General features: G+C 28.0%; 2 protein-coding genes across 2 annotated transcripts; both read left to right on the top strand.

Moving 5' to 3' along the window:
* Positions 1 to 3,659: 3,659 nt before the first annotated feature.
* OCT59_023196 (uncharacterized protein) lies at positions 3,660 to 5,299 on the top strand (the record flags this gene model as incomplete). The annotated part of the gene is made up of 6 exons (XM_025331571.2): positions 3,660 to 3,989; positions 4,091 to 4,360; positions 4,440 to 4,481; positions 4,556 to 4,607; positions 4,692 to 4,889; positions 4,965 to 5,299. 6 exons carry the CDS (start codon positions 3,660 to 3,662, stop codon positions 5,297 to 5,299), a joined length of 1,227 nt encoding a protein of 408 aa, XP_025185745.1.
* Positions 5,300 to 7,797: 2,498 nt separating this feature from the next.
* Positions 7,798 to 9,422, top strand: OCT59_023197 (uncharacterized protein; the record flags this gene model as incomplete). The annotated part of the gene is made up of 3 exons (XM_066150602.1): positions 7,798 to 8,499; positions 8,675 to 8,726; positions 9,094 to 9,422. The coding sequence occupies 3 exons, from the start codon at positions 7,798 to 7,800 to the stop codon at positions 9,420 to 9,422; spliced, it is 1,083 nt and encodes a 360-aa protein (XP_066006616.1).
* Positions 9,423 to 14,050: the final 4,628 nt, after the last annotated feature.

Raw genomic sequence — 14,050 nt, forward strand, 5'->3', positions numbered from 1 at the left:
TTATAATGTAGGCAAGAAATCCTATATAATTTTTTTATAGGTAATTTAGTATTTTACAGCTTCAATTTATTTTACTTAAGTTCTGTGAAAAAATTTAACAAATTTAAAATTTAATAAAGAATATAAATACATTTTTGTGTTTATAATTTATTTATTTAAAGTTAAATGCACATAAATAATGACATGCTAATATAACAAATAAAAATATTTATTTAAATTTTTTATTTTCATATTTTAAAGAAGGAGCGAGCGCCATTGCATAGGACTTCATCGGATGGTAAAAAAGTATGATTTATATACGTATGTATGATTTTTTTTTTACTACATACGTACAATTTTTTTAAAATCATACGTACTAACAAAAAACGCAATCTACTATTTTACAAAATCATACTAAGATCAGATACACCGATCGATTGATCATCTCCAAAATAGATAATAAATTGACCATAAAAAAAAATTTGTTTTTAAAATTTTTTGATTTTTTTTAAAAAAATAAACATTTGTTTTATATTACATCTTTATAAAGTGGCTATTTAACATGAGTAATAATGAACTGAATGACGATTTCTGAATTGAGTATTGACTATAGAAATATTGAAATATCGTTAAAGCTTACATCTTCCACTACACTTTCTAAATCAACAACTATTAGTTAATTCATAACATCAAATGAAAATTCTTTTCATTAAAAGAAATTCAAAATATATTGATATGTTCACACTTGTTGCTATATTCTAATTACATTATTGAAACGTTCTCTTATAGTAAACTAGTAACAAATTACTATTTATTAAATTTAGAATATTTAAGTATTTGGTGATCAGGTGACAAGTTTTTTAATGTTTAGTACATTTATATTATTTTATTTTATAGTTAAAAATATACTATATGTGCATTATAATTGATAATTTTACTATGCTATCTTAATACTATAAATTTATAATAGATCAGCTGTTGAATATCATATTTGTTGAGTATTTTTAAAATGGTACCCAATTCCTAATTCCATAATTCAGTTGATACGTGATTCTTTTAAATAAAAACGTGAAATTGTTACATAGGTTCTAAATCTCATATAGATAATATCATGTAAATCATAAGTCACCAGTTGTATCCATTATGTGTCTCATATATTTATGACTTCAATTAATTCTTTTCGTTATGTAATATGCTTGTATGCACTAATTTTAGTTTGTTTTTTATTAATGGAATAGAATTTGATTGATTTTCAAACGAATGTTACGAACAACTGAAATATTTCAAACAAGGAATATTATTAAAATTATACTTTGGATATCCATCTCCGTTTACTATCCATAAATCTCAAAGATGATTGTATTAATGTTAAATGACAAGATTTAAGAATAGTGGTAAATTAAATGTAAAAAATTATTTAATTTACATTTTTATGTAATAAGGAATTATGTTAAATTTTGCTCCCAACATAGAAAATAAGTACCATATTTGAAAATTTCCGATACGCTTAAAAAATTACCATCACCATTGGTTAATTAATTGTATGACATACAGTACAATATTTCACACGTTTAGCGGATCTACTACGAAATCCCCAAAACAGAATATAATTACAATTGTTAAGATCTACAGACAGGAGACTCTTTTACGTAATGATAAATTTAACAATAAAAAAATTGTTATTAGTAAGAAACTTTTGTTATTAAATGCGTGTTGTATACAAAAGTTAATTTTAACTTAAACAAACTATCATTTTAACTTTATTACACTGGCTAAAACTAAAATGTTAAATGTTAAAACAATTTTAACATTTGGTTTCAAAGAAAAACACTCCATGTGGTTCACATACCATATTAACCGCTTCCTCTCCTCTTTTACTCACTCTTTACTGTGAAACGTACCCGCGGTTGATGGTTAAAAAAAGGGAGAAATTTAAGTTGCCATTACTAAATGTCGGGATAATGAATTTCAGGAATATTAAAATTTAGGAATTGTTAATTTTTTAGGATTATGAATGTCGTGATTGTATCTGATTGGGATCTATTAATTTTCAGGATTTTGAGCGACCCCATACAGTATTTAGCGATTTAGCATCTATACATATATTAGATTAGTTTATATTACAGTATTGATAGTTATTTATGTTCAAATTGTGTTATGTAAATTTAGAGGTTAGAACCGATCAACGTTTAATTGATTAATTAGCATAGGTATCTCAAAAATCGGAAAATTATCAATCATAATTTTGGTCAGATTATTTGGTGCGGCCCAGCCGCCCAGGTAGGATTTCGTCAAATTCAACCGAATTTTTTATGAATGTTTTAATGATAAGAAATATTACTTCCTTACCACTAAATATATAGTAAAAACAAATTGATATAATTAATTTGTATCCAAAAAAATCTATATCTTTAATATTAGTAATCGATGGTTAATCGGTTAAGGCCCTCAGCTAATCGGTTTTTAATCGATTAAAGTTTTTTGTCAGCTCCAACTTCTAATTTCTTTAAAAATGGAATTTGGAATTTAGTGTTTGATATTTATCTGTCATCTCCATTAGTGTAAATAAATCTTCAATTTATTTTTGCCAATAGTTAACATCACACCTAATATTATAAACTAACGAAATCTTTATTATTTCTGATGTTCATTTCATCAAGAATTGGAAAACTATAAATGTTTATTGTGATTGTGAACAATATTAAAAGTCAAGTGATGTACAATACACATAAATAATCGATTAAATTTGTAGATTAAAATTATTTATTCATATAAGATTGGTGAAAATTTATGTTGCATTCGTGTGATGCGGATAGTTTGGAGCATTTGCCAATGTTACCTGTTATATATTTTAAATTACAAAATTTATAAAATATCTTATAGCACTTTATCAGTTATAGTTTCTAATCAGTTATGATAAGATACCGCAACAAATTTTGCTTTTTGCAAAAATAATTAGCTGGTAGAATTTTCAAGATACGAAACATTCTTTTAATAAATATTTCAAGCAGCTACATGTGTAACTTAAGGTAAAAATAATTTAGTATTCACGATCTGAAGATTCATTTATATTATATAACAAATATATATATATATTTAAGCTTTAATTTAATAAGAGATTTTTGGCAACTTCCTGATCATCTGGCATGCATTAGAGTAATACAGCGGTACAGCGGATGTGTATATACGGAGCACATCATTTTTGAGAGTTGTGACACGCTCACAAATATGGTGGTTCCGCATAGCGCTGCATACAGTACTCCGGGTCTTTATCCAAGTTAGCTTGAATAATTTCCGGAAAGAACTATATGAAGAGTGGGTACTATACAGGGAATAACTTTGACCAAATATCAAATTTTGGCCAAAATTGTCACAAAATACTTTTCAGGAATTGTGGATGATATATTAATACCCGGTACTATATAAGGGCACTATTCTGTAGTGCCATACGACCCATACGTACAGTATGTAATATATCTGAGCACTACTGTGCATGTAACAATAATACTAACACCTCCGCTGTACTCGCAACTCTATTGGTGTAATCTCTAAATAAAGAGTAAAAAATAAATATAAATAAAGATTTCAGTACATTTCTTCGTACAGTACATGTACATTTTTCATGTACTTTTTTTTAAAAAAAAAGAAAAAAAAAATATTGCAAAAAATATTATAGTAAAATGATTATCAATAACCTCAATCAAATACTTTTATTGATAATTTTGTTAATTGAAATTGGTCAATCATTAGCCCCAGTTGAACGTAGTGCACATAGCTCAGTTCTTGTAGATAAAAAATTATTTTTTTTTGGAGGGCATTCGGATCATAGTCTTAAAAAATCAGTCATATTGGATCAAATAATATACCTTGACGTATCCAAACCATTTAATACAGCAAATCCACCATTTGAAGAAATATCAAAAACAATTCCTTTTGGAAGTTCATTTGCAACAGCATTTCTTAGTCCTCAAAAAAATATAATTTATTTGTTTGGAGGAATTGTGAAGGATGTAAATACTGATCTAGATAGTTTTAAATCAGTTTTATATTCATATAATTTAGAAACTAATGAATGGATCATACCAATAACTAATGGAATCGCACCTGGAAGGAGAAGAGAAATAATGGTGTTATTAACAATAAAACTGGAAAATTTTATGTTTTTGGTGGAGCAATTGATCCAGAAACTGGATCACAGAACATTATAATACTGAATGATATGAATATATTTGACACTATTTCTTTAACCTGGTCAAAAGGTTCTTCGATATATGCTCCACTTCCTCGTGTAGACTTTACTACTACTTTGTTATCTAATGGAATTATTGTTTTCATTGGTGGAAGAGAAACTAATAATCTTGTTGATGTTGACATAAATCAGGTAAATAAGATAAATATAACAGCTTGTATTATTTACTAACAGGTAATAGTTAATTAATTCATAGTAAATTTCAAATTAGCTTGTTCTTTATGATACGACAATTGACAAATGGTCATCAATGGTAAGCTCTCAATATTTTATTTAATGAAAATTTATTCATTTATCTCTTCAGATCTAACAACTCTTCTTTTTTAGATGGCACGAGGTGTTATTTTGGAAAATCGTAATGCACATTCTGCAGTTCTAAGTAAATAATATATTCACTGGTATAAATTTATATATATGATATCAACTAACTAATAAGCTTCTTTTTTTACTTATTTTTTAATAGCACCAGATGAAAGAATAATTATTTTTGGTGGGTGTAAGGGTTATAATGAAACAATTTTAAATCAACTTGCTGTACTAAATACAAAAACATACCCATATGAATGGTCAATTCCACAAGTTTCCGCTTTAAATTCTGCACCACCATTAATTTATTTCCACTCTGCTACATTAATTGAAAATTATATGTTTATAAATTTTGGTAAGTTAATTAGCAGTTAATACAATTTATATTCAACTTTTTAAGATGTAAATTGAGTATTTATTTATTTTCTAGGACAAAACTATGAATTAAAAAATCCCGAATTACAGAAACCATTTTTTTATATTCTTGACATAAGAAATTTTACATGGGTAACCCAATTCGAACCTGAACAACCTGAACAATTACCAGTTACTACTAATTCTGTAACACCAATTGCTACTGCGACTATAACAAATACTTCGTTAACGAATTTAACTGCAGAAAAATCTGGACAAATTGGTATTATTCTTGGAGCTGTTGGTCTTAGTGTTGTTATTATTACTGTTGCTGGATTCTTAGGTTATAAATTTTATAAAAAGCAAAAATATAATCGTGCTATACCTACTGCTGGAGAAATTCAATCTTAAAACATACATTACTTCTATTATTTTATATAAATTTTAATTGGTTTATTACTTTATAATTTAAGATTTATTTTTAAGATATTCTATTCATCTTGTGAGAAAACGAGAAATTGTTTATATTAAATTCCATCTGGACGAAATTTAAAATAATATAAAATAATATTTAATATTTCGGGTGCGTGCCATAAGAAGGAACGTTTTTAAAGTTATGGACTTTATATTTTAAAACAAAAAATTAAAAAAAAAAATTTTTATACAGTATCAAATTTAAGAAAATAGCAGAACCTTTGTCTATATATATCTTAAAGACAATATTATTTCTTGTTATATATCTCTTAATTTTTTAGTTATTCTCGTGTTATAAATAAATCATCTTCAAACTGTTTGAATGTTCAGTTAAGGAGAAGATTATATAGTATATGAAAATTGAGGCTCTACGTAGCTCTACATGATTGTGTTCTACGTACCTAAAAGTCTACTTTACTAACTTAAATAATGTAATAACTTTAAATTGCTCGTATAAATTCCTAAAATTTGCGACTAATAAGTTGTTTTAATAACACTAGGTGAAAGATTAATTATTTGGTGGGATTGATGATGGACCAGTTCTAACTTCTAAATCAACTTACTGTATCAGATACAAAAAAAATACCACAACCACATAAATGGTCAATTTCACAAGTTTCTGCTTTAAAATACTGCACCACCGACGATTGATTATTTTACATTCTGCATTAATTGAAAATTATGTTTATAATTTTAGTATAGTAAATTAATTATTATAATATTATCCTACGATTCTTTTCTTGATATTCTCACGGGTGATGTTTGTTTAAAAAGATGGATAAAAAGTCTATCAATATTGGATAAAAATCTAATATTAATAGAATAAAGTCTATTCATTATTAGTTTAAAAAGGTATATTGAAAGTTCTATGTGGAACCGTGATATAAATGTTATTTCACGATGTCACTGTGATCATGATTTTCCCGTTCCCCAAATTGGTATTATTCTCGAAGCTGTCGATTTTAGTGTTGTTATTAGGACTATTTCCGGGTTTATTCATAATATTCTTCTGTCTTTAATAGTAATGCTGACTTAACTATTGATAGATTTTAACAGAATTATAATTAAAGCAACTGAAAAAGGAACGTTGTTGAAACTGTTTTAACTTCTTGTTAAATCAACTAAGATCTACATATAGAATACTGATAAATTTAACAATAGAAAATTTTCATATAAAAATTTCTACATTTTGTCATTATTCTATAATGGCTAGAATGTATTGTTATCATTTATCAAACGCGTATTGAAGCGTACACTCCATTCTGAATTCTTGTCTGTCCGCACGCGGTTAAATACCAATCATATTCTAGTATATCGTGTGTCAATAAATAGGTTATGTAATTTTGTTTAAACGCTTCGGACGCTCCAATAGTCCCTGTTATTAACCGATTAAAGACGCAGAAATCGGAAAATTATCTAAATCATAATTCGGTCTGCCCGGGGTGTATGATTTCGGTCATGTGCTCTCAGAATTAAAACTTTAATAACCGAACTTTGTATGAATGTTTTAATGACAAGATTAATTAATATGACTTCCTTACCACTAAATATATGAGTAAAAACAAATTGATATAATTTGCATCCAAAAAAATTCTATGTTTTTTTAATCGATGATTAATCGGTGAAGGCCCTCGGCTAATCGTTTTTTAATCTGAAAATTTATGTTGTATTCGCGTGGTGCAGATAGTAGTTATGAATGCATTTGCAATGCTATCTATCTGTTTTATTTTTTAAGTACAATTATAGTACTTTATAGTTTCTAATCAATTCAGTTATGATAAGATACCGCAACACTCAAAAAATTTATAAGATACGATTAATCAAGCTGTTACATGTGTAACTTTATATATTTATAAGCTTTAATTTAAATGATTCACGCTTTTTGGCAAATTTTTGATCACCTGGCATGCATTAGTGAGTACTACGGCGGGTGTGTATACGTATACGGAGCACATAAATAGTAGTACCGTATAGCGCTGCATACAATACTCCGGATCTTATCCAAGTTAGCTTGAATAGTACCCGGGAAGAACTATGTGAAGTGGGTACTATCATACAGGGAATAACTTTGACCAAATATCAAATTTTGGCCAAATTGGCACAAAATACTTTTCAGGTCTTTTATATTGTTTCTTCTGCAGGAAACTGTGAATGATACATTATTAATATCTCGGCACTATACACTAAGGGTACTATTCTGTAGCGCCATACGCCCATACGTACTGTATGTAGTATTATATTTGAGTACTACTGTGCATGTAACAATAATACTAGACACCTCCGTTGTACAACTCCACTGGTGTAATCTCTAAATAGAGAATAAAAAAAAATAAATATAAATGAATTTCAGTACATTTCTTCGTACGGTACATGTACATTTTTTTGTACTTTTTTTTTAAGAAAAAGAAAATATTACAAAAAAATATTATAATAAAATGATTATTAATAACCTCATGAAAATACTTCTATTGATAACTTTGTTAATTGAAATTGGTCAATCATTAGTTCCAGTTGAACGTTATGCACACAGCTCAGTTCTTGTAGATAAAAAATTATTTTTTTTTGGAGGGTATTCGGGTCATAGTCTTAAAACATCAGAAAATTTGGATCAAATAATATATCTTGACATATCCAAACCATTTAATATGGCAAATCCACCATTTGAAGAAATATCAAAAACTATTCCATTTGGAAGTTCATATGCAACAGCATTCCTTAGTCCTCAAAAAAACATAATTTATTTATTTGGAGGAATTGTGAAGGATGTAAATACTGATCTAGATATTTTTAAATCAGTTTTATATTCATATAATTTAGAAACTAATGAGTGGACCATACCAATAACAAATGGAATCGCACCTGGAAGGAGAAGAGATATGAATGGTGTTATTAACAATAAAACTGGAAAATTTTATGTTTTTGGTGGAGCAATTGATCCAGAAACTGGATCACAGAGTACTATAGCACTGAATGATATGAATATATTTGACACTATTTCTTTAACCTGGTCAAAAGGTTCTTCAATATATGCTCCGCTTCCTCGTATGGACTTTACTACTACTTTGTTATCTAATGGAATTATTGTTTTCATTGGTGGAAGAGAAACTAATAATCTTGTTGACGTTGACATAAATCAGGTAAATAAATTAAATATTCATACTTCATTATATGGGAATTAATTAATTTACAGTAAATTTCAAATTAGCTTGTCCTTTATGATACGACAAATGACAAATGGTCATCAATGGTAAGCTCAATATTTATTTTAATGAAAATTTTATTCATTTATCTCTAACAACTCTTCTTTTTTAGACGGCACGAGGTGTTATTTTGGAGAATCGTAATGCACATTCTGCAGTTCTAAGTAAATATTATATTCACTAGTACAAATTTATATATAGGATAACAACTACTAACTAGTAATAAGCTTCTTTTTTTTACTTATTGTTTTAATAGCACCAGATGAAAGAATAATTGTTTTTGGTGGGTGTAAAGGTATGAATGAAACAATTTTAAATCAACTTGCTATACTAAATACAAAAACATATCCATATGAATGGTCAATTCCGCAAGTTTCCGCTTTAAATTCTTCACCACCTGAATCAATTCAATTACACTCCGCCACATTAATTGAAAATTATATGTTTATAAATTTTGGTAAGTTAATTACAGTTAATACAATTTATATTCAACTTTTTAAGATGTAAATTGAGTATTTATTTATTTTCTAGGACAAAACTATCAAATTCAAAATTCTGAATTACAGAAACCATTTTTTTATATTCTTAACATAAGAGATTTTACATGGGTAACTCAATTCGAACCTAAGCAATCACCAGTTACTACTAATTCTGTAACACCAATTACTACTGTGCCTATATCGTCAACTAGTATTTCACCAAATTTAACTGCGGAAAAATCTGGACAAATCGGCATTATTCTTGGAGCTGTTGGTCTTAGTGTTGTTATTATTACTGTTGCTGGATTTTTAGGTTATAAATTTTATAAAAAACAAAAATACAATCGTGCTATACCTACATCTGGGCAAATCCAAACTTAAGACATTATTGACTGACTTCTATGATTTTATAATTTATGGTTTTGCTTATTTTTGAAATATTTTATTCATTTTATAAGAAAACAAGCAATTATTTATATTAATGATTTATTATTTAATCAAACTCATCTAGACGAAATTTAAAATAATATATAATATTTCGGGTACTATAATAAGAAGGAACGTTTTCAAAGTACTTTTCTTTATATTTTTTTAAAAAAATCAAAAAAATAATGATCAATTAATTTTTAAACAGTATCAAATTAAAGAATGAAAACGAATTTGGATAGAAATAGCTTAAGAACCTTTGATATTTACATCTCAAAGATAATATCACTTCTTGTTATTGAATATTGTATATCTAATAATTTTAAATTATTCTCGTATTATAAAATGAACCATCTTCAAACTGTTTGAATGCTCAATTAAGGAGAAGATTAATATAGTATAAGAGACTTTTAGGAATTTTAAATTGCTTGTACAAATTCCTTAAATATTTGACTTTGCATCAATGTAGTTTCTTTTAATAATGAGTTCGAAGTAAATATACAAATTACAACTAATAAGTTGTTTTAATAGCACTAGATGAAAGATCAATTATTTTTTGTGGGATTAATAAACCAGTTCTAAATCAACTTACTGTATCAGATACAAACAAAATACCACATAGATGGCCAATTCCACAAGTTTCTGCTTTAAGATGCTGCACTACCGACAATTGATGTACCGTTGGCCACTGCATACAGTACCCCAAAAATAGTACCCCCATGATTAAGACCCGAGTGTTATTCATATTCACCACTCATGGTGATCTGATCGCAGGTAGTACCCGGTACTTTTCAAAGTCGAATTTTGTGAAAATTGATTAATACTGTACTCAGGTACTAAAGATCCGGTTCCTCACAAAGTACTCACGTGTACTATTCAATTATAAAAATCAACTGAAGGTTCCTGATGAATAAGAACCCATGCAGTGGCCTTAATCGAAAATTATATGTTTATAATTAATTATCGTCTACCATTATAAGAAGTAAATTGTAAATAATTTTCTAAAGTGTATTAAGTATTAACACCAAATTCTCAGATGCAGATTCCCTTTTTTCAATATATTTGACATAAAAAAATTACATTGTAACAAACATCTAATACATAACACCAACTAATTCATCAAATTGGTATACGTATTATTCTTGATTTTAGTGTTGTTATTAGAACTATTTCCGAGTTTATTCAAGATATTATCATTTTAACTTTTTTTTGTCTTTAAATTTGGAAAAGAATGAAACTTTCATAGTGCTCTTCTTTTGGTTATAAACTTTAATTACATTAAATTTATTCCGATTTAAATTCTAGAATTCCATGAAAGATACGCCATCACGGCTTACAAATCCACATTCTTTAATTTTGATATAATTTAAAATTAATTGATTAAAATATAAAGTACCGTAAACTCGAAGTCCATAATCTTAGATAAAAGTTAATTCTCTTTAAATTATAAATACTGTCATTATACGGTTACGGCACGATTTCCCGACGGGTGATTTCCACTTGCACGACAAGTTTGGCCAGAGTTATGCAGAGTTATGCCCGAACACGTGATCAAACGACCAGCGTTAGGCTGTCAGGACGGTCCGTAAGCGCATTAAATAAAAATCAATTTTTTTTTTATTTATATCACGTTGACCTGGATTGATTCGGCAGGATCTACCGATCATCTCAGAATACCTATAAAATCAAAGACGTCTCAACCGTCTCATGCAAACAACCCATTTTATAAAAGCAAATCCTATAATCGGACTTTAAAATATTACACACGTTTAAATTTTACTTACAATCTCAACTATAGAACTATGGATAACAATAAATTTTTTACCTATCGGAACGACTTTATTGTTCTTCCCGCTCCTTCTCTTCCTTCTCACTCATAATTTCCAACAAATGACCAAATAAACTACTTTTTTATTTCCGCTCGTAGTTTTCTATCTCCTTTTTTCTTTTAAAAAGTTTTATATTTTATGTTTTTAACTTTTTTTATATATTATTTTTTGTTTCGTTGGGTTAATATCCTTCTGTTTCTCTCGCATACACACCCTCTCCCTTCCCTTGGGCTGGCTAGAAATTTTTTTGGTGTTGTATAGTGCTATGTGAGAGTTGCGTTTACTTTTAGTATCATATCTGATATAATTTACATGGTTTGATAAAGGTGGAGGTAAGAGACCTGTTCCTTACTAATAAGTGACAACACACCATCATTTCAGGACACCGAATCATTATAATTTAATGGCATTAAATTATAATGAAGGTTGGCCGTTAAATCCCCTCATACGCGTACTTATGGAGGAGGTATCATGTTGTATCCTATTAGCGGACCCTAAAGGGGTAACGTTAAATTCCTTAATTCCTATTTGTTTTCTTGACAAATAAACTATTAATTGATCAATAATTACGGTGACCCGTGTTACGGCGATTTGAATTTGTTGCTGTATATAAAAAATAAAATAAATAAATAAATATTTATTTATTATTGGATGGTTAAATACGTAAGTTAATAGCTGATAGTATTATTATTTAACGGGCCGTTCATGTAATTTTCATAGTCACTTTTGACGAAAAATATCGACAACTTTGCTGCTTAAAACAGTTTAGTTGATATATCATGTCTATAATAAGTATTATTTCGTTCTTTAAGATGGTGCCGGTGTACTCCATGGCTAATCCAGCAGACGAGTTCTGAGAAGGTTTTAACGAGTTTAAAACCGATGGGTAGTGGCGAGACCACGTGGTCACGGAAACACTGAGCTGAAACGCGTTTTCGGACGAGGAAGTTCCTTAATCTAAACTTGAGGGCCGAGTACAGTTGAGGGAGGGACGAGTTCCCGTGGATTATTGTGGACTTCCTTCCACCAATGGTACATTTTCATGTTCTAATAAATAAACGGCTTTTCTTTACTTCTTCCCTTGACTATACAAACATGATTTTTATCTAATAAGTAATAACTGACAAATCGGAATCCTTAAATAACTACAACAAATATTTATTTTTTACAAGAGGTAAATGAATTGGATTTTTGTTTGAATCGGAAGTACGTTAAATGAAAAATTTTAATTTGTACCTCACGATTGATTTTTTTTTAAAGCAAGCTCCGAAAATTTTTGACCATCAAAATTTAAAAAAAGTTATGGACACAGATATAGGTATTTATATTATATTTCTCATCTCTTATAGGTTTTCTCTCTATTTATTATAATCAAGTCATTTGAATCCAATGAAAAATATAACAAAATCAATGTTTATCTAAGATAAAACGGTCTTTAACTCTTCAGAAATATTGTGCAAAGTCGATATAAGGGAGAGTGGCCAATGTTGCGGATTTTGCACGGCAGGCAAACAAATTTGGTTTGCTTCCACCAAATTATGAATGCGGAATTTTATGTTGAAATCATGGGCCGATTTCAACAACCTAAACATGCTAGCCAGTTATTAGCCGCATTGCCGAAGAATTTCTTAACGTAATTTTGGATTTGGTGAGTTCAATGAACTAATGAAGCAACGCTGTGAACTCATTATTGAAAATAACGGAGAGCGAATATCCTATTATTATGTGATTCTATTTGTGATTATTTTTCAATATTATAATAAGTTTAAATTTAATGTTCCATGAGAATTAAATATTATTGACTGATCTCCCGAAATTCATTATCCTGTAAAATGGTCCTTATATATCTGAGTTGTTATGAAGGAGTAGATCGCGTAGTAATGAATACTCTAGTAAATACTAATAATCAAAAATATTTCCACTTGAATATAAACTTAACTTTTTTTTTGTTATGGTATCTAAAATCTTGAATTTTGAATTTTTAATTCATAAATGATTTACTGTAATTCGATTACACGTAGAATAATTTGGAAATACTGTAATAATTAAATTGACAAAGAATGTTTTTTTTGAATTGAGTTATTCACCATTATTGATTAGACTTGAGGTATAAAAAATGTCTTTGAGAAATATTTATGTGATTTACTTTATTAAAAAAATTGGCTGACATAATACTATCGTAAATACTGCGTCATACGAATGCTAATCTATATTCAGACTATGCGTAAAATTTAAACAATTTGTATAATAATCATCCTATTTATATATTGATAATAAATCTTCAACTTGACAATTTTTTGAAGTAAAAATCATCAAAATAATATATCTTGTACAATATCATCTAAAGTTATATCCTTCGTGAACTGAATAAAAAATTTATTATACTATGTAGCTAAATATGATATCACTATTGACGAAAAAAATCTAATAAATCGAATTCTTCTTGAATCCCAAATTAGTTGTTACTTGACTAGAAAACGGTAACCGTTAAAGAGTTTGAAACGTAAAATTCAAAATTAAGCTAGTAAATATATATATATATAGTATATATATTTATACATGAATGACAAGTATATATATTATTATAATTAAATAATGTTATGATAAAATCAAGGAGAAAATTAGTCAATGAATATATATTTTATTTACAAAGTATTAATCGAAGAGTTGATAAAACGTTAAATCAAGGACGCGTACAAATTTACTATTAAAATCGTTTGATTGGTAATGAGACGCGTGCAGACAAGCACTTGC

Source organism: Rhizophagus irregularis, chromosome 32 (genome assembly GCF_026210795.1).
Source record: "Rhizophagus irregularis chromosome 32, complete sequence".
NCBI classification, from domain to species: Eukaryota; Fungi; Glomeromycota; class Glomeromycetes; order Glomerales; family Glomeraceae; genus Rhizophagus; species Rhizophagus irregularis.